The sequence below is a fragment of the Dendrobates tinctorius genome, unplaced genomic scaffold (assembly GCF_039654945.1).
Source record: "Dendrobates tinctorius isolate UK_male_01 unplaced genomic scaffold, ASM3965494v1 ptg000140l, whole genome shotgun sequence".
In the NCBI taxonomy this organism is placed as follows: Eukaryota; Metazoa; Chordata; class Amphibia; order Anura; family Dendrobatidae; genus Dendrobates; species Dendrobates tinctorius.
Genome location: NW_027361808.1, coordinates 14,925,900 through 14,948,176, shown reverse-complemented (window position 1 = coordinate 14,948,176; position 22,277 = coordinate 14,925,900). Strand labels below are relative to the sequence as shown.

Here is a 22,277-nt window from a genome sequence, read left to right as displayed (position 1 = left end):
TGGGGGTTGTGTGTCTTCTCGTGACATACTTGAATACTGATGGCAACTAAACAGGCCACCAGATCTGCTCAAGTCTTAAGGCCCTGTCACACATAGCGAGATCGCTGATTTTGTGACGCATCAGCGACCGCCCCCCCCCCCCGCCGGGTATCGCTGATCGTGCAGGAATGTCCTGTGCCATTTTTTGATTGTTGGTCTCCTGCTAGCCAGCACACATCGCTGCGTGTGGCAGTGGGAGACCAGCGATCAGCGAGCTCCCAGCGCTGTAAGCAGACGCTGAGAGCTGGTATCCAAGGTAAATATCGGGTAACTAAGCACGCGCAGAGCTTAGTTACCTGCTGTGTACCCTGGATACCAGCGTGCTCGCTCTGGGAGCTGGTATCCAAGGTAAACAGCGGGTAACTAAGTGCCGCACGAGCTTAGTTACCCGATATTTACCTTGGATACCAGCGTCCTCGCTGGTCCCGATTGCTGGTGAGATCCGCCTGTTTGACAGCTCACCAGCGATCATGTAGGGATGCACCAGCGATCCTGACCAGATCGTATCGTTGTCGGGATCGCTGGTGCATCGTCTGGTGTGACGGGACCCTTAGGGTGGGCATATACAATAGGCAAACGCTGGCCTCACCCACCAAGTTTGGTGGATCTGCTAACTTTCTAATATGTATGGAGATGCACAGAATCTCTCAACAGCGTGGGGAAAGATCAAACATGTTAAATTCCAACTTGCCCAATTCTTTGGCAGTTTAGACGCAAATAAGTATCAGACAGCTGCATCTTTCCCTCTTATCAAGAAAACACTCAGGATTGCTACTGATTAGGTGCAACTGAACCCTACTTTCAACATAGATTTCTGACACAAATGCCTTAAAGTTAAAGGGATTGTACCAAGTTCAGAAGTTATCCCCTATCCACAGAATAGGGAATAACTTGCCGATCGCTAGGACCTCCATTGAGTCCAAGAACTGGGGCTCTAAACAGGTGTGTGAATGGAGTGATGTCAAAACATGCGCAGGACTGCATGATTCATTCATGATGGGAGCGCCACAGAATGCAAAATGCAGCATTTGGCTGGACTTTGGCACTCTCTTATGAATAAATTTGCAGATGTATGGATGACTTATACCCTATCCACCGATCATGAGAATCAGGCCTCTGAAATGCTCTGTATGAATGGAGTGGTGATAACTTCCAAACTTGGTACATTCCTTTTGAGAAAAAATATAATTGCAATAAAAAAGTATTTTCACACTACAATTTTTTTTTTTTTTTAGAGAAGATTGGTTGGTGTCTCCAAGTACAGATTCACACACCGCCACTACTGATTCCATCAGGGTTGCCTTTGGTAACAGTGCCAAAATTGGAGAAGCAGTGCAGTATAGAAAGCAGATAGTCTAACCTATGGGGACTAATGTAAATCAATCACTCCACTGATCACTGGACACTGAATAGTTAAGGATATTTCATTTGTACAGTGCAGTTACATAGGGATTGAAAAGGAACTCATTCATGTGCTACATAAAAAATAATGCATTGTACGGCATCCTGGAGTGTTCTATATGGAGCAGATTTTTTTGATGTTTAGCCTCACGAGAGGCTACTAAAACTTTTTACTACATCTATAAAATAAAAAAACACTGTATTCATATCCCCAGTTATCAATGTATGAATATGTACACGTATCCACTGATAACGTAAGAGTTGTTGACACTGACTACACAGAGGAGATGCTAGAATTTTTACCAGACCTCATATGCCTTCACACAAACAAATTCATCACACAACCAACTTTAAAATAAAAATGATTTAAAAAAAAACCACACACCTGAAAATTTCTATGACAGATGCAGGATGGAGATTTCCAGGCAGCAGAAGAACAAACACTTTAAAGCGAACCTGTCAGAAGTTTTTGGCCGATTTAAGATACAGACACTGCCTTTCAGGACTTATCTAGAGTATATTATAATGCTGCAGATAAGCCCCCGATCCAACCTGAAAGATAAGTTATTTTTCTTATTATACTCACCGGGGGTGGGGGGTGTTCGATCCGATAGGTGTCACAGGACCCGGTCTGGCGCCTCCCATCTTCTTGCAATGCCGCCCTCCTGCTTGTTTCATGGCTCCTGGGTATCACGTTATGCGCAGGCATACTTATATGCCCTGTTGAGGGCAGACCAAAACACTGCAGTGCGCAGGCGCTGGGGCCTCTCTGACCTTTCCCCGACACCTGCTCACTGCAGTACTTTGCTCTCTTCCCTCAACAGGGCAGATAAGTACACCTGCGCAGGATTGCGATGCCGGGCAGCATCGCAAGAAGATGGGAGGCGCTGGACCCGGACCTGAAAAACCCATCGGACCGGACCGCCCCTGGGTGACTATAATAAAACGTATTTGTCTTTCAGGTCGGAAAGCCAGTGGCTGTATCTTATATCAGCCAAAACTGCTGACAGGTTCGCTTTAAAACTTCCATCATAGACTTGTTCACAGCACAATATATTGTAATGGGAAAAATTGAGTGCTTTTATATACAAACAACATACCGTACCCCCAATTGGCGTTCGGAGTGTGATGGAAAAATCATTTTAAACTTGCCACCCCCTGTAATGATAGTGAGAGGAGGTCCTTTGTGATATCACACCTACTATATGCCAAGATGAAGATCCACTGCCCATCAATTAATGCTGGCAAATTTTTACTGCAGATTTTACATATCGAACCTGAACCCCTCTTCTCTCTCTATCCACCCAGCAGTGGACACTGACCGGACGTGTGTCCAGGTCACACTAATATGAACCGCACAGAAAGTCTTAGTTACTCACCGGTTAACGGTATTTTTCGGAGTCCATGACAGCACCACCTGAGAGAGGGGATCCGCCCTTCAGGAACAGGAAACCTACAGATACAAAAGGGCGGCACCTCTCCCACGCATCAGTTGGATTACAGAGCACAAGAGGACCACAATGGTTAATAGCAAAATTTATACACAGTGTTTTTTATACAACTATTCCTTACTAGTGTACATATAAGAGAAAGAAGTGCATATCCAAATTTAAACTACAAAAGGGGGGGGAATATACGGGTGCTGTCATGGACTCCGAAAAATACCGTTAACCGGTGAGTAACTAAGACTTTATTCTGTCGTCCATGACAGCACCACCTGAGAGATTTACAGAGAGTAATAACTATTTTAGGGAGGGACTAGAGCCTGCAGTACCCTTATACCAAAAGAGAGGTCTGTGGAAGCACCCAAGTCTAGCCTATAATGATTATAAAAGGTGCTCGGAGAGGACCAAGTAGCCGCCTTACATATCTGGTCAATGGAGACTTCTGATCTCTCGGCCCACGAGGACGCCATGGCTCTGGTGGAATGCGCCCTCAGTTTTGCAGGTGCCGGTCTGCCCTTTGAGGTGTATGCAATTGAAATAGCCTCTCTAATCCACCTAGCTAGTGTATTTTTTGACACTACAGCCTTTCCTGGGACCTTGATGGGAGATAAATAGGGCATTCTCCTTTTTCCAGGGGTCAGTAACCGCCAGATATTCTTTAAGGCATTCTCTAGCATCTAAGGTGTGTAATTTCTCTTCCTTCTCATTAGCTGGATTAGGGAGGAAGGATGGAAGGACTATTTCCTGTGTTCTATGAAAGCTAAAAACTACCTTCGGTAAGTACGCCGGGTCAGGTCTGAGTATTACCCTATCGTCCTTAAACTGTAAATAAGGAGGACGCCTAGATAATGCCTGGATGTCGCTTACTCTACGAGCTGAGGTTAGAGCTACCAGGAAGGCTACCTTGAGGGACAGGTTTTTTATAGAGGCTGATGAGATGGGTTCGAATGGAGCTTCTGTCATGGCTGTGAGGACTAGGTTCAAGTCCCATGGCATGAATCTATCCTTCACCACTGGCCTGGATCTACCTGCTGCCTTGATGAATCTACTGACCCAGTAATTACCCACGATGTTGCAGCTAAAGAGGGCCCCCAAGGCTGAAGCTTGTACTTTGAGGGTACTAGTGGAGAGCCCCATTTCTAGACCTTTCTGAAGAAATTCTAAGATTTGATTTATAGGAGCCGAACCCCCAGCGACTACTCTAGAGTTCTTTAGGAATCTCTTCCAAATTCTGACATAGATCTTGGTAGTAGTGATCTTTCTACTTTTAAGTAGAGTGTCAACCAGGTCTGGGGAGAAGCCTTTATCTTTCAGCAGTGTCCGTTCAAACTCCACGCCGTCAGATGTAGGCCAGCCACCTGAGGATGAAAGACTGGGCCCTGGGATAGGAGATCCGGGATCTCCGGCAGGACCCAAGGATCGGACACTGACATGGTCCTGAGGCATGAGAACCAAGCCCTCCTGGGCCAAAACGGAGCGATCACTATAACTTTCGCTCTGTCTCTCCTGATTTTCCTCACCACTAGAGGTAATAGCGATAGGGGAGGGAAGGCATAGGATAGCCCGAAATCCCACTTTATCAGCAAGGAGTCTACCGCCAGGGGGTCTTCTCTGGGATTTAGTGAGCAAAATTGCCTTACTTTCCTGTTTTCCTTGGTGGCGAAGAGATCTATCTCTGGCAGTCCCCACTTCTGTACAATCAGGTCGAAGATAGAGTTTTTTAGGGACCATTCTCCTTGCCTTAAGAGATTGCGGCTCAGGAAATCTGCCGTGGTGTTTTCTTTCCCCTTTATATGTAGAGCTGTTAATGATAGGAAATGCTGCTCTGCTAGCTGGAACAGCCGTTCTGCTACATTCATCAGGGATTTGGAACGGGTCCCGCCTTGGTGGTTGATATACGCTACAGTGACCAGATTGTCGGAGAACACTCGCACATGATGGCCCTGTAGATATACAAGCAGTTCTTTAGCCGCCAGCTCTACTGCTGTCAATTCTTTCAAGTTGGATGACATCTCTATCTGATGATGCTCCCATAGGCCCTGGACCAGAATTTCCCCCATATGAGCCCCCCAACCGGAAGGGCTAGCATCCGTGGTGATTATGCGGGATATGTCATATTCCCAGGGAACCCCTCTGGATAAATTATTCTCGTCTAGCCACCATTCTAGGGACTCCCTTGTGTTTCGGGACAAGGTTAGCTGGCCCTCTAAGTAACCCCCAAGCATTTTTTGATGCCTTAAGACCTCGCCCTGTAGAGTTCTTGAATGAAACTGGGCCCACTGGACCGCCGCGATACAGGAGGAAAGTGAACCTAGAAGGGACATGGCTTTCCTGAGGGACATGGTCGGGTTATTGGAAGCGTTCAGGACCTGATAGTGTAGGCGAACCAGCTTCTCCGGGGGCAGACGGCATTCCTGTTTTTCGGAATCTAGGATGAGGCCCAAGAATTGTTGGATTCTCATCGGCTGTAACCGAGATTTTTTAATGTTAAGCAGCCATCCTAACCGTTCTAGGGCAGACCTTGCCCTTTGTAGCTGTTGCACACAATGGTTAGCCGTTTTCCCTACAATCAAGAAGTCATCTAAGTAGGGAACTACTAAAATGTCTGATTCACGTAGATGGGCCATAACTTCCGCTACTACTTTAGTAAACACACGGGGAGCGACTGCCACCCCAAAGGGGAGGGCCGCATACTGGAAATGTTGAACTGACCCATCTAACTGCACTGCCACTCTGAGAAAACTCTGATGATCTGCATGAATGGGTATATGGTAGTAGGCATCTTTCAAATCTAACACCACCATGAAGCAGTTTTGAAACAGTAATTTTATTGTTGAATTGTTTCCATCTTAAACGGACGTGTGACCAGGAATTCATTGAGGGATTTAAGATTTATTATGGTCCTAAAGGAACTGTCTGGCTTGCGGACCAGGAACAAAGGGGAGTAGAAACCTTTCCCCCTTTCTTCCTCTGGAACTTTAGTTAGGACCTTTTTATGGCAAAGATCCCGAACTTCAGCTTCCAGGGCAGACTGTTCTGATGAGGATGACCTAAGAGGAGTGACCTTAAAACGATCTTGGGGAACCCGGGAGAATTCTAGTCGTAGGCCCGCAGTTACCACCCCCAGTATCCAGTTGCTATTAGAGATTAATGCCCAGGCCGGGTAGAAGGCAGCTAGTCTCCCCCCTACCGGAGCAACTAGTCATTGGGGCGGCTTTTTAGTGTCCCGTGCTGGACCTTCCTGGCGCCCCCCTCCTCCGAACATGAATCCAGTACCTCTCCTTTTGTCGTCCCATCTGCCCTGATCCCTGGACGGCCTCCTACGGAAATATCCTTTCCTGGTAAAGGGGCGTCTAAAAGAGGGGTTCGGCAGACTGGGGAACTTCTTTTTATCGTCCCCGGCCTTCTCTAAAAGTTCATACAGGACGGGCCCAAACAGGTATTCGCCCTCACAAGGAATGGAACAGAGTCGAGATCTGGCCTGGATGTCTCCTGGCCAGCATTTTAACCAGAGAGCCCTTCGAGCTGCGTTGGATAAACCTGCGGTCCTAGCCGCCATCCTCGCAGAATCTGCTGACGCATCAGCCAGAAAAGCAGCAGCACTTTGGATAACTGGTAAAGCTTTTCGAATGTATGCTCTTGAGGTTCCATCCTTCAATTGGGAATCCAGCTGATCCAGCCAGACCATCAAGGATCTGGCCGTACATGTGGCCGCTACCGCTGGTCTGCTACCCCCATGGTGGACCTTACTGCTTTAACTAACTTATCCATCTGGTCTAAGGGAAAGCAGAAACGGCTCGAGTCTTCCTCTGAAGATGATGAAGTGGAGGCCGGGGAATCTGAGGAGATATCGATTCCAGGTGCGGCCGAGGACTCTGAACCAGAGAGGTTAACATCTCTTCCCTTAGAGGAGTCTTTTTTAGATAGGGCCTTCATTTCTGTCCTGATTATCTCCCTCAGGCTTGTGGTGAAGTCCGGTGTTTCTTCCGCCACCTGTATGGACGGGGAAGAGTGTAAGGGCCTGTCAATCTACCCCTAGGGTACCCCTATCCAACCCCTAACGTTTGTCGCACGCATGGCTGACACAACTTTTTAGGGTGGCCGTCTGGCAAAGGGCAATTACAGAGGGCACATTCCCTGTGCTTCTGCTTCCCCGTAGCTTTCCTTGCCTGCGAAAGAACAAAATAAAACACTGCATCAGGGTACATTCACGGAGATCTCTTACCCATGCAGATGAGGCAGGTACCGGGTCACGGAGGGAGGCAGGAGGGTCCTTTAGCCTGGAGGAACTTCTGTGGCTTTGTTCGCCCGTCCGTTTCTTCTTCTGCTGGCCACTCGCATGTGAATTCACTGTGGCCTGTTTCTCTGGGCGCTCCTGCGCCTCGTCCTGCTGCTCTGTGGGGGCTTCTGTCGAATCCATTGCTGGGCCTTCAGAAGCACCCCAGCAGCGTCACCTCCTGTGCTTTTAATGCCTCCCACAGTGTCCGGGTCAGCAGGGCTCTGGCGCGGCACCTCCCCCCCGGGTCCTCCCCCCCCCCGCGACTCCCCCCCCACATGTTCCGTCCCCCCCCCCCCCCCGCGACTCCCCCCCCACATGTTCCGTCCCCCCCCCCCCCCCCGGGTACCACGCGCCGCCCCAGACCGCCGAGCACTGGCGGCGCATCCCGGAAAGCCGGCCGGCACCCGACTTCCGGTTTCGGCGTTCCCGGCCCCGCCCCTTCCGCTGCGTCACTTCCGCCGCGCGATCAAGACCGCAGGAGCGCGCGGAAAGGAGCCGGCACGGCGCCCCCGGCTCCGGAATGCCTGCCGCCCCCACATGCGCCGACCTGCACCCGCCGCACAGGCGCGACCGCCAGCCCCCGGCGAGAGAGAGAGAGGAGCAAGCGGAGACCGGGTGAATGCAACAGGAGGGGTTCCAGGGGTCATACATACCTTGTGCCGGCCCTATGGAGACGGCTGTCCACCGGACCCTCTGCTCCGCCTGCTCCAACCACTGTCGTGGTGACCTACCCGGCCCCACCGTGGCGCATCCAGGGACCCGAGCTTGACCGAGGTAGGAGACCCCCCCGCTACCTGGGTCGGTCAGCCGGCCTGGGAATCCCTCGACGACTCCATGATGGACCATCTGTAGGAAGTCCCGTCCTATAGGAACAGGAAACCAACTGATGCGTGGGAGAGGTGCCGCCCTTTTGTATCTGTAGGTTTCCTGTTCCTGAAGGGCGGATCCCCTCTCTCAGGTGGTGCTGTCATGGACGACCGAATAAACATATATACATTGTGTAATGTGAGTGTGTGTCCAAACACACTGCATATATGAACATACCAGCACATCATGTCTTTAAAGAAAACACTGAGGTTAATAGGTAGAAATCTTTTACCAGACATAACATTGCAGCCTGTGACTCACTGGTGGTGTTTGTGCCTTCCCTGCTTCAGGCCCCAAGTGTCAGTCCAACGACTGTCAAAAGGAAGGCTGACAATTGTTTTCATAGAGTCATCGCTGAGCAGTGAGAAGGATGTGGGGAGAGGAGAGGACACAGCACTGTCATGTATAAGACAGAAGTACTGTGCTAATTGTCCAGCGACCCACATGGAGATCACTCCTAATAAGACCAGTTCCCCTACAAACATCTGAGGTGTGCAAGGCTATGTGCTCATGATCCGGAACTAGCAGCGCATGTTCGCTGCGTCCTAAACGCTGCCTCCTATTGAATACAGATAAAGCCGCATGTGTTCACTGAACTGTGCAGATTTACCACATTCAATACATTCTACTGATTGCATTTCCAGTCTCCGCAAGAGAAGTTGACTTGCTGCGGTCCTGAAAGACGCGCCACATGTCAGTGTCCGTGGGTGATCTATACACATAGTGGACATGGAATTTCTAGAAATCCCATCCACTATGCGGTCACAGCTGGCCGTTGAGGTTTTGACACTGCATAAATACGCAGCGTCAAAACCGCAGCAATTCCTGGTTGTGGGAACATACCCCAAGGGTAGATCCTGCTGTGCCAGGCAAATATGACAAGACAGCTGTGGCCCAAGTGCCATAGGCTGCTGACACACGCTGTACATACAATATTAGAGTTTCATAACATCAAAAAGTGATTATGGAGAAAGTTAGCAGCATGCGCTGTGGTAGAGCGGTCAACAATACATGCAGCTAGAGAAAAGAAAATCTGTCATCAGGAATGCAAGAAATCATGTAAATCCAAGTCTGATTCTCCTGATAATGGTCACTAAAGGGAGTATCAAAACCAATACCAAACTTTAACTATTTAGATCTTTATAAAGGGGACTTAGCTGTTATATAAAGTATACTGGTACTCCGATTATATTAAATGTGTTACATAAGGCAATGGAGTCTTTGATGCACCTTTTCTCCCCCTCAATTCCAATGCAGAGTTGCTTCCCTCATGGTGGTTGGCAGCACTTGCTTTGAAACGCTGTCTGATCTAATAATGCCCTAGCCATGCACACACTGTATGCAGGTGCCCAGCTGCTCCAGTGTCAGTGTGTTCAGGGGCCAAGTTCTCATCCATGGCCTGGTGATTGCAGTGGCTCGCCACACACAGGATCACAAGAACAGCAGACGAGGGGGGAGAGAACTCAATGTACACAGACACTGAGTGTCCTCGTCTTCATATGTCACTGTCAGCCAGCACTGCTTTGTGGTCCTGGGGGTAGCGTACAGCCACTATACATAGAGGGGCCAGAGCTCTGCCCCTGCACACTGGCACTGTATGTCAGTAGTATATGAAGGGCTGTGGAGTTGGATCAGGCAGAGCACCAAAGTGAATGTCGCCAGTCATCATGAGGTCCACTGAGACCCTTTAAAATATTATTTCCAGCTATGTAATCAAAACAGACAAATGGCAAAAACTAAAGAAAAACATGACAGATTTTTTTTCTACAAATGGCATGGTATCGGTATTAGCAGAGCATTCATGCGGTATCAAAGCTGCACCCAGGAAGGAAGTGATCAGTAATAAAGAAGACGGCCTTATTTAGTACACCCTTAGCATGGATTTCCAATACAGTCAAGGTATTTATGAGAAAACCAGGAAAGAATATCACATGTTGCATCAGTTTTGCATTTATAGTACTTACCATAAGGCTAATGGCCCTTGTGCAAAATGTGGTAACTAGTATGGGGGGAGGGGGGGTGTGGTATCTAAAGCTTCAGGGGTTTCCTGGACTTTATTACCGTCTACCTATACTTAGAGCAGGTCATCCATATCAGTGGGGGTTCAGCTCCAGAAACAATGAGCGGGTTGTGGCACCGGTAAGTGCTGTATATAGTGTAGTGGCCACGGACGGTACTGCAAGGTCTGTCCTAATCACAGGCATGGGAGAAAGTGAAGCTACAAAATTCCCAGAGCTGTGCCCCTTCAATCACATGATCGGTGTGGGTGCATCCCCGATACTGAAGACATATCCTAAGGACTTGGGAATGATTTTAGAGTAAAATGCTGCTTGAATTCTGAGGCCCTGGATCAATCTTGTACCACAAGTACTGACAACTCTCTACCTACACAAGTCCATACAATATAAGTTAGATTCGCACCCATGGGTCAGATATCAAACGCTCACTGGAATCCAAATTAGATTTTGCTCAAAAATGTCCTCATGGGCCCGAATAGCTGGCAAGACTAAGCACTGTACATTACCATGTGGCCAAGAAGATGAATAAAGGGCTGGGTAGCTTGTGATTTTTATTTATTTTTTTTTTTTTTTTTTACAGTGTCACTCATCTGTGGGCTATGTATAGGATTGTTCAAGGATTTAGCAAATGCTTTCTCCTTTCTAAAAGGTTTTAAGTGTTTTCGTTATTTAATGCTGTAAGACTATGGCTTTACAGTATGTCATTGCGTCCTAACTGCTAAGGGCTCAGAAAGCTTCGACAGGTGTGACTGCAGTCAGCAGAGTGGTACAGAACTCTACTGATTAATGTAGTATCAGTGTAGAAGAATATACTTAAGATCCCTCAACATGCATACCCAATAACTGCAGGCGATCCTTTGCCATTATTAAATTTGTCATCATCTTTGCTTGTAGACGTCGTGCTCGGTCATACTGCTCCCCTACAAAGAAAGCAGACCATATCTTGTGTGATTATTAAATACAATATGTAATGCATTTCTAAAATCTCACGCACATGTTCCTTATTTTTTCTTTCAGATCTGAAGCAGTTTCAATTTTTTCAAAATGGGGAAAATTTCAAGCTATACGCATGTTTTTCAGGCCAAGAGACAAGGTTTCAGTGCCTGTGCACATACCCCAATGCTTGCAAAGGTTACTTAATAGTGGATTTTTTAATGCATTTTCTAACATGGCCAATTATTGCATTTTCAGGGCCAGCAGTTTATTGCCAGCAACTTATTCATTTTGTTAACAATTACCAACTGCATTAATGACTGAAAAAAGGGAATCTCAGTGACTAATGGCTGAGGTCATTATGTATTTTAGGGCACATATGATCACTGACTACAGCCAACGGCCTGCTCACATCTCATTTTACATTTAGCGTTTATTATGGGAAAGCTACCCATGTCCACGGCCAGAGTATGTCATCCAACGACATCCAGGTAAGGAGCAACGGTAACGCCATGTCTTCAGCACATGACCGCTGCAGTCAATCACTTGGCTCAGCAGTCTTGTGCTGTCTACACCTCAGCGGGATCGTTGTCTGGAGGCAGTGCTGGAGCTGTAAGCAAGTAATGGCTATTTATTTCTGGTACGGATGGTATAATAAGGCCTTGCCCATAGCCTATGAAGGGCAGATGCCACAATCACGGACCCCTCTAAAGGAAGTTCCAGTGAGGTCACACCATACATGGAAAGTCATTACTGCAGTTTCCCACAAGATGAAGTAAGGAGCGGGCAAACCAGGAACCCTCAAGATGTACATCTCCAACTAAGGCACAAGATGTGATGCAAACAGACTAAGCTGTGTTTTGCAGTTCACATAAGACTCGCTTCCTGGCTCCCCTGTGGTTCAGAAAGATGCTTGATCTGTCCCTTATACATCACACTGCATCTTTTATACTGGGTTTGACCAATATGTCTAATTTCAGTTAGGATGAAAAAAGAAGGCCATCGGGTAACTCACATTAAAAGGAACCTGTCATCAGCGCCATAATGTAGGCAGAGATTTCAGTGATGTGTCACTTACTAGGCTGTGTTTTGCTGTTTCAATACAACCATTATTTTAAAATCAGCAGATTATTACAAAACATGGCAATTGCAGGGTAGTCCAACTAAACCCCCAGCACTGTTAGATGTGGTTGAGGTTATACATAGCTCCACAACTGGGCTCTGCTAGATCTACTAGAGAAAACAGACTCAAGCATAACTGCACCCAGCACACCAAGTGACACATCACTGGAATCAGGGTCTGTCCCTACCTCATGCTGCTGTCAGATTACATAGCAAAAACCTGCTGAAATATTCCCTTTCAGTAAGGTGACCAGAGACCAGTTTATTAGAAAATTCAGAGAATGAACACACATCCAGCCTAGCTTATTTAGCGGCTATACCTGCCCTGCAGAGCATCTTCTATCATTTTCATCATTACTCTATTGCCTGCTCGACCCCAAGAAACTGGTCTCTAAGTAACTCCTTGTGAATGGAGGGGAGGTCGATCACGCGCACTGCCGCTCCATTCACTCTTAGGCTGTGTGCACACGCTGCGGAAAAGGTGCGGATTCATCCGCGCAGATTTTGTACAATCCGCAGGTGAAACCGCAGGTCAAAAGACCTGCGGTTTTACCTGCGGATTGCTCTGCGGTTTTGCCCTGCGGTTTTTCATCTCCTCAATGGAGGAGATGGCAAACCGCAGGAGAATCCGCAGAAAGAATTGACATGTCAATTCTTTCTGCGGATTGAAAACCGCAGATAATCCGCGCGGAAAATTCCGCACCGTCTGCACTGCGGTTTTTGATTCCCATAGGGAATCATTGTACTGTACACCGCAGCAAAAACTGCTGCGGGTCCGCAGCGGCCAAAACCGCTGCGGAACCGCAGCAAAATCCGCAGCGTGTGCACACAGCCTTAGGCTAAGTGCACACGTAGCAGAAAATTTCTGCTGAAAAACCTGACTCCCTTCCCAGAAACCGCGTGTTTATTTTCTGCGCGTTTTCTGCACGGTTTTTATGCGTTTTTTTTCCGCGCGTTTTCAAGACGCATAGAAATAGCCAGAAACGCGGAAAAATCTGCAAAATTAATGCGCATGCTGCGTTTACCGCAAAGTGTTTTTTTCGCGGTAAAAAACACATCAGTATGCACAAAAAGTGCAAAGTGCATAGAAATGAATGGGAAGCTTATTTTTAGCGGTTTTATTGGAAAATCCGCTAAAAATACGCTGTGTGTGAACACAGCCTTAATAGGACAGCCGGACATAACCATGCACTGCGCTCAGCTGATCTTAACTTCCATAAGAACCAAGGGCGCAGCAGTGCACAGAAAAAAGAAAAAGAAAAACACTGAAAATACAAAAGCTTTGTTTCTTCTTTACTAGAAATCCATTAAAAGGGTATACAAAATGCAATCATTGCTTACAGGCGTACACAGCGCCCTTAGATGGTCTAACACACTGAGCCTTGGGAGATCATTTAAAAAGCAACACCATCCAATGTTACTGATGCATAAATTAACCCCTTAATTGACAAAACTCACTAGGTAAACATGGATACATTTCAAAATAAGAGGATTTCAGATAAAAAAAAAAATATATATATTCTTGCCATTTGGCAATCTAGATTTTAAATACTACCTCCATAACACCTCCCTAATTAGCAGATGTCTCCGCCAGTCCCCACCTCTTACTGACGTTCCATCTCCTCAATGCCAAAAAGTCTCAAGTTGATTATGTCACCAATGTGCATCAATAATGGTTTAGCTAAAAAAAATAAAAAAAACAAACACATGGCTCAGTCTATGTGGTTTCTATAAGTGTGGGTAGCACATGCAATGTCTGCGGACATGCACTTAAGGCCTGTTTCACACTTCAGTTTTTTTTAAGTCAGTCAAAATCTGCCGTTTTTATAAAAGACGGATCAGCCCTTTTTTACGGATCCGTTTTTTTTTCCCCCATAGACTTGCATTAGCGGCGGATTTTGACTGATAGTCGTCCGTTGCATCCGTTTTTAGACGGATCCGTTAAAATTGTAGCGGCCGCCGGCTGAAGTAGACAGACAATATAACTTTTTTTGTAGCGGCGGACCGCTATTTTTAACTGCGCATGCCCTCTGCCAGGCATTTTAACCCTCAACAGCGTTCTGGAAGTGGCATAAATAATTGAAAAATATCTCTCTCTCTACAGGAGATCCGTCCAAAAACGGTCCGTTTTTTAATCTTTGGCGGATTTCAACTAAAGACAAAAAACTGAAGTGTGAAACGGGCCTAAGGTACAGATGCAACATGTTTGCGGTATAACCAGATTTATTAACTGCAATACACTCCATGTTGTCTATAACATGTATTGCTTGCAGTGTTAATTATGTAGGATGCACCATCAGGAAGCTAAAAAAACAAAAAAAACAAAAAAAAAGAATTACCGAACATAACTGGATTAAATTGCATTAGACATTTTTACACATGCACGGTGGTGCCTCTCAATTTGCAATTTTTTTGGAACTGAGAAGGTGCAACATCCGGTGAGAGGCGGTGACTACCCAATGGCATGCATTCTAGACGTGATCTATCCATTATTGAAATTGAGATTAGTCGTCTATACTTTTTTTTAATGTATCCATATTTGTCTAACAAAACTTGCACACATTCTGTAAAAATTACGGCTTGTTAATTAAGGGGTTAACTTATGCCTCAATATCATTGGAAGGTGTTGGTTTTAAACAGGTGCCGCATGGATCAAAGTGTTAGACCGTGACTAAGGGCTCAGCGTACACCAGAAAAACGCAAGTCTGTATCCTATGGTGATATCATTTTTTTTCTTAGTTTTTATTTTTTTTACACCCTTTTAATGGATTTATAATGAAGCAAAGCTTTTGTATTTTCAGTGGCTGTGCCTTCAATTCTTTTTTTCCTGCAACTCTATATGGTTCCTGACCTGCAACAAAAATGGCTCCCACCATTACAAGGGATTGTTTCCATATGGATTGATCCTGGTAACGTCGTAACTTTCTCAAATCCTGTTTCAGCAGTGCGCTTGACCGACCACTGCTCCAGTTACACAGGGCTCTTCATAGTACCTGTTCATGAGATTAATGGGGGTCCCAGCAGTTGAACCCTCAGAGATCAGACACTTATTTCCTATCCCATAGATACGGAATAACAAACAAACTTGAGAAAACTCCTTTAATACCAGTGGTTGTATGGGAAAAACTTAAAAAGGTTAATAAAAACTAGAAGTTCTGCTGGGCTCCCATATATATGGGCAACTCTGAGATTACCACTGATCGCTCAACGTGTGGATACATTCTCCTTACACAGTGGAATAGCACCATTACCTTGTCCACTAACTTGTACTGCAATTCCTTTCTCTAGCTCTTGAATGCCTTTCTTGTAACATTCAATAGCTTGGTCCTTTTGATCTGGAAATAAAGAAAAAAAAAAAAAAACATTAAATCATCACTGAGATTCTGGTTGGACCTCATGCCACACTCTAAAGACATACTGATGGGGAACAGATTGTGAGCCCAAATGGGGACAGTGAGGATGATGAGGATGTCCGACAAGCACTGTGAAAATAGTGTCGCTATAAAATTACAACTAAAATAACCCTGTGGCCATGTGGCAAGGCTCATTAAAGGTTCAGTATTGACTTAAGATTAATACTACTAATAAGTGGCACAAGTCCTTTTGAAAGGGCAATTTGCATATTTCATTTCCCAGAGGAGCATGCATGGAGTTTAAGGCCTGTTTGACACTTAATTTTTTTTTTGTGTGAGTTAAAAGCCGCCAAAATGGCGGAAAGTGGATGCGTTGCTAACTGATGTGAACAGATGGCACCGGATCGTTTTTTGGACGGAGCAGTTCAATGAAGAACTTTAAAGGACAGAGACACACAGAGACACACAGAGACACACAGAGACACACAGAGACACACAGAGACACACAGAGACACACAGAGACACACAGAGACACACAGAGACACACAGAGACACACAGAGACACACAGAGACACACAGAGACACACAGAGACACACAGAGACACACAGAGACACACTTTTTTCCATCCGTCAGAAAGGATTTCAGGGTTAAATTTACGGCTGACTTCCTTTTTCCGGACATGCGCACTGTAAAATGCGGATCCTGCAGCAAAAAAAGTTGCATGGTCCATCCAGGCATGTCTGCGGACGCAAAAAATTTGGCGGATCCGCAAAAACAGATCCAACGGATGGCTATCCGTCAAGATCCGCCGGTAATGCAACTCAATGGCGGATCCGTTTTTTTTTTTTTTTTTTTTTTTAAACGGCAGATTTTGACTGATGGTCAAAAACGGGAGTGTGAAACAGGCCTAAGTCTCCTCATAGTGGCATGTCACTTTCCACAAGGAGAGACGGTATCCCTCAGCCCCCAAACATTTTTGTAAGAAAGGGCCAAGCGGGTGCACTGGTGTCTAAATGATGTTGTGCGCACATATCCTAAAGTGTGACAGAAACACGGCTCAAAATGTAGATGTAGAAAGACTAATAAACCTACATCAGAACATTACCTCATACAAGGGATATAGGTTTATTATGGTTGCAGAACCCCCTTTAAAACAGAGTTTCAAGTGCACTGTAGGTGAAGTGAGAGATTTTCAATGTTTAATGCAAATCTGTTTGATATACTTTGATACCTGTCCTTGCAGGTCAAGTCCTAGTACAATTCCCTGCATCATAAGATGATGGACCCTGTACCTTTACATAAAAGGAGAAACCTTTAAAGGTGACCAAAAAAATTTCATGTGGAAAAAAAAAAAAAAAAAAAAGCAACCCGTCATTCTTGGTTTTAACAGCAGGGTTTATAGGAGTTAAATAATCTACATTTGTCTTTTTATAGTCAAATTCTCTTGTGTTCAGTAGATAAGCCATAAATGACAAAACAGATTCAGATACAAAGGAGGAAGATGGGTGGAGAACATAAAGGAGAGGCTCTCAGCAGGGTGCGGTAATCCAAGCACCACCACAGACAGGCTCCCAAAGTGGGCCTCAAAAGTCAGTTTATAGAGCTTTGTCAGGAAGAGCGGCCATCATCCTTTCATCCAGACTCAGTGGCATACAATCAGTCGACAGTGCAACCGACAAACGTAACATTCAAGAAAAGCCTGTGTGCAAATCCTGTCAGCCATGGCAATATATTCCAGCGGAAGGAGCGCAGACACCTGGAGGAATCACAGATTAATGCGCTTGGTTGCTAATCCCCATTCACAAGTGAATTATTAATGACTTCATTTATTATTACTATTCCCATTTTACCTCACGCATTATTACATTTGTGCGCCGTGTAGCAGAGAAAGTCTCAGGCATCAATTGTGTCATAAATTTGGCTTTTAATCCTTAAGAAAAGCCATTTTTCTAGTCTCATAAGTAATTTACGACAACAGGCTTTCCACGTGAGCCGGCTGCACATTTCCCACATTAGTGGGAACACAGCAGGGTATAAGCTCTAGGCAGGCGCCCTGGCCCACCACCGGCATGAGCTCAGGCACAACGCCTTGCATAAATGACCTAATGAGGGAGAACTGTGCACCCATCTGTGCGTCCTTAACCCCATAACATCTGTACCCACATACCTTTTGGATAATGCTACAATAAATTTGGCTACACACCTGTACAAAACAAAGGCTGTCAACCAAAGTGATTGTTTTACCTAACAGACTGCCATCATCTGGAAAGATTCCAGCTAAAAAATAGACACTAGCATTGTCAATAATAGACAAACAGACCAAAGAGATAAAGCAGCAGACAAGTTATGGATCCCGTGTGGAATATCCAATAAAAACAATTAATTACACGAATATAAAAACCAAGTCCATCAAATCCCGATTATAACTCAATAAATATATATTCGTCTTATGTGTCTGTAACCGAAATCGCGGGTCGCTGACCAATCAGCAACAGGCGCAGTCGGGCACAGCGCTCAATGGGGCGGTAGGCCTTGATCTGTAAAAAAAAAAAAAAAGACAATTAAAATAAAAAAAAAAAAAATAATGTTATTCTCGCCTTCAGACGGCCTCCGATCTTCTTTCCACGTGCCCAGCCTCGCGGTCCCAGTAATGCCTTGCGCCTTAGAGGACGTCACTCTCACGAGGGCGCAACGTCACCAGCGGTGTTTCGCACAATACATTACTGGGACCGCGAGGCCGGGCGCGTGGAAAGAAGATCGGAGGCCGTTGGAAGGTGAGTATATAACTTTTTTTTTTTTTTTTTTTTAACAGAGACCACACATACCAGCAATGGGGGGTGAGGGGGCCCATGCACACCAGGAAAGGGAGGGGGTGAGGGGGCCCATGCACACCAGGATTGGAGGGTGAAGCGGACCCATGCACACCAGGATATCGGGGGGAGGGGTACCATACATATCAGGATTGGAGAGGTGAGAGGACCATGCATATCAGGATTGGGGGGGTGCATTATTGCATGATTATTAAAACTTCATAAATAAACTACATGCATATTCTAGAATACCCGATGCATTAGAATAGGGCCACCATCTAGTTAATAAGGCTTTCAGAAATTTGGTACAAAAGCACTGGCATATTTTGCAACAAGATGACGTAATGGGGATCTTTTATCAACACGTCCGAAATTTGTCTATAGACGTGCACCCCACCTTGGGATCAATAATTGCACCCACAAATAAGGGAATCACTGCCATCACTTAACAAAATTTGAGCCACTCAGAACATGGTGGGTTTATCCCATGTACCTTCCGTCTATGTTGTAGACAGTGTTCAAATAAAAGAATAAAAGTACGGTCCTTTACAAACACAGAGGGCAAGAAGGAATTCCTTAACAAAAGATAATATTACATGTTCAACGAGGGGAGTCATCTATATACTAAAATGCCCTTGTAATAAATTATACGTGGGAAGAACAATAAGACAATTAACAGAAAGGAACATTTAAACATAAAAAAAAAAAGGTTTTATTGGTCATCCGTTATCCAGACATTTTAAAGAATACCATAAGCAATCAATTAAAGGCCTGAGTTTTTGGGGTATCAAAGTTGTACATAAGAATTGTAGAGGCGGAATCTAAATGGAATTTTTTACTCAATAGTCTAGCCCCAAAAGGTCTAAACTATGATTTGGAATTCCATGTTTTGTTTTTTAACAGTTTCCTCTTTTCTCCCCTCACCCTCCTTTTTTTCCAATAAGTTTCCTTTTTATTAGGTCCCTTTTTAACAGGCACCTTTTTTGATAGAGTAACGCCATATATATCATTTTAACCAGAAATTTTTGGTATGGTAGTCCCCCCTGTCTTCCCCTGTTTTTTCTGAGTTTCTGTTTTCATTATTTACTTTTCCCCCTGGTCTCTTTAAAATATTTGCTTGAATTATTTAATAATTGTAAAATATTAAAATAGGAGTACATCTATAATATATACATATACCGATATGTAAGGGTATGGTGGGCAAATTGCTGTTAGCAGCTTATATTCCTATTTTCACTCATTATTCTAACTATATTGTTATTAAAATATCAATTTTTTTTAGGTGTTGAACCATTTTTATCTGTTATATTAATTGTATTCGATATCCTTGGTTTTTAATACTATTTACTAATAAAATAAAGATTTTTAAATTAGTTTTAGCAACTATCACACTAGACACTATTTTATTGTGGCACTGGATTGAGCATTAGTGGATCGGGTGAAAACATAGTACAACAATCAATAGCTGATTGGAGTGCAAGCCTATAAAGCAGTGTTCTGTGCAGGTGCGCACAGACACCCTGAGGAAGAGGGCCGTGTTTTCTCCGAAAAACGTCGGAACACTTTTTGGCCCTACAGGCACTCTGTAGCTCAGTGCAGTCAGGCCATGTGCACACGATGCAGATTTGCAGCGTTTCCGCAGCGGATTTTACCGCGCAGAAACGTTGCATATCCGCATTGTGATGTACAGTACCTTTAAAATGAATGGGAAAAAAAAAACGCTGTGCAGACGCTGCGGATTTTTCCGCGGTACAAAATCCGCAGCATGTTACTTCTTTTGTGCGGTTTTCTATCTCCCCTGTCACCAAATCCGCAGGGGGAAAACCGCAATGGAAAACCGCACAAAAACCGTGTGAAAAATGGAAGAAATCCGCAGGAAAAATGCAGGTCATTTGACCTGCGGTTTTCTTCCATTCTGCACGGAAAAATCCGCAGGGCTCAAAACTCCGTCTGCACTCAGCCTCACACGCTATTCAGCTCTGTTGGTCATTTTTTATCTCTCCTGCCGAGTAACCAGGGACGCTACCAGCCAGAGAGGGCCTGGCTCTACACGAGCACACCCGATCTACTCTGCAGTAAGTCTGCATCAGACTTTCTCTTATCGCTCCATACTACCTTGGATCTCCTGTTTGCTGCCGCACAGGCCACCGCTGCAAAAAGAAAGAAGACTCTGCCCATTTTCCAAAAAAATGGAACCACAGCAGGGTAGGAATATATTTAATTGAGCGGCACGAATTGTCTTTTTTATGCAAGTTGTCTAACAACTACAGCAGCTACTACTACGTGTTTGCAGCATTAATTACATGTATTTCCATCCACTATTTGTGAGTCATATCTGATATACGGTTATTCGATATATAAAAATAAGTTAAACTCACATTATTTTCATTTGAGGTGAATTAATATACATAGGGTCTAAGAAGTAAGGTTTCTCCTTGCGGAGAGTGACATGCCAGCTGTGGCTTGTCAAGGTAAGGAGACTTATTCGCCGTACAATGCTCCTCTGGGAAAATAATATGCAAATTGCCTCTTCAGAAAGAAAGAGGACTTTTACTCTACAGCGCCACCTATTGGTAGTAGCGATCCTACAAGTCACAATCAACCCTTTAACGAGTCTTGTAGTATGACTTAGGATACAAGCCAAATCAGAATCTCAATTTGCAGACACGGTGTTTCGAGCTGTTGGCTCTCGTCACTGCAAAGTATGAGATCTGATTTGGCAAGGTGAGAGGCTCTGGACTAGGGTCTAAGAAGTAAGGTTTCTCCTTGCGGAGAGTGACATGCCAGCTGTGGCTTGTCAAGGTAAGGAGACTTATTCGCCGTACAATGCTCCTCTGGGAAAATAATATGCAAATTGCCTCTTCAGAAAGAAAGAGGACTTTTACTCTACAGCGCCACCTATTGGTAGTAGCGATCCTACAAGTCACAATCAACCCTTTAACGAGTCTTGTAGTATGACTTAGGATACAAGCCAAATCAGAATCTCAATTTGCAGACACGGTGTTTCGAGCTGTTGGCTCTCGTCAGTGCAAAGTATGAGATCTGATTTGGCAAGGTGAGAGGCTCTGGACTAGGGTCTAAGAAGTAAGGTTTCTCCTTGCGGAGAGTGACATGCCAGCTGTGGCTTGTCAAGGTAAGGAGACTTATTCGCCGTACAATGCTCCTCTGGGAAAATAATATGCAAATTGCCTCTTCAGAAAGAAAGAGGACTTTTACTCTACAGCGCCACCTATTGGTAGTAGCGATCCTACAAGTCACAATCAACCCTTTAACGAGTCTTGTAGTATGACTTAGGATACAAGCCAAATCAGAATCTCAATTTGCAGACACGGTGTTTCGAGCTGTTGGCTCTCGTCAGTGCAAAGTATGAGATCTGATTTGGCAAGGTGAGAGGCTCTGGACTAGGGTCTAAGAAGTAAGGTTTCTCCTTGCGGAGAGTGACATGCCAGCTGTGGCTTGTCAAGGTAAGGAGACTTATTCGCCGTACAATGCTCATCTGGGAAAATAATATGCAAATTGCCTCTTCAGAAAGAAAGAGGACTTTTACTCTACAGCGCCACCTATTGGTAGTAGCGATCCTACAAGTCACAATCAACCCTTTAACGAGTCTTGTAGTATGACTTAGGATACAAGCCAAATCAGAATCTCAATTTGCAGACACGGTGTTTCGAGCTGTTGGCTCTCGTCAGTGCAAAGTATGAGATCTGATTTGGCAAGGTGAGAGGCTCTGGACTAGGGTCTAAGAAGTAAGGTTTCTCCTTGCGGAGAGTGACATGCCAGCTGTGGCTTGTCAAGGTAAGGAGACTTATTCGCCGTACAATGCTCCTCTGGGAAAATAATATGCAAATTGCCTCTTCAGAAAGAAAGAGGACTTTTACTCTACAGCGCCACCTATTGGTAGTAGCGATCCTACAAGTCACAATCAACCCTTTAACGAGTCTTGTAGTATGACTTAGGATACAAGCCAAATCAGAATCTCAATTTGCAGACACGGTGTTTCGAGCTGTTG

The 22,277-nt window shown here is 45.1% G+C and overlaps 1 protein-coding gene across 2 annotated transcripts in view; it reads right to left on the bottom strand.

Annotated features, from left to right (window-relative positions):
* Positions 1-22,277, bottom strand: part of SPAST (spastin) — a 90,202-nt gene that overhangs the window by 62,226 nt on the left and 5,699 nt on the right. For both annotated transcript variants that reach the window (XM_073545155.1, XM_073545154.1), the window contains exons 2-3: positions 15,356-15,439; positions 10,886-10,969 (exon numbers count right to left, since the gene is read on the bottom strand). In XM_073545155.1, the coding sequence (XP_073401256.1) occupies positions 10,886-10,969; positions 15,356-15,439 (168 nt within the window). The remainder of the gene's footprint in view (positions 1-10,885; positions 10,970-15,355; positions 15,440-22,277) is intronic.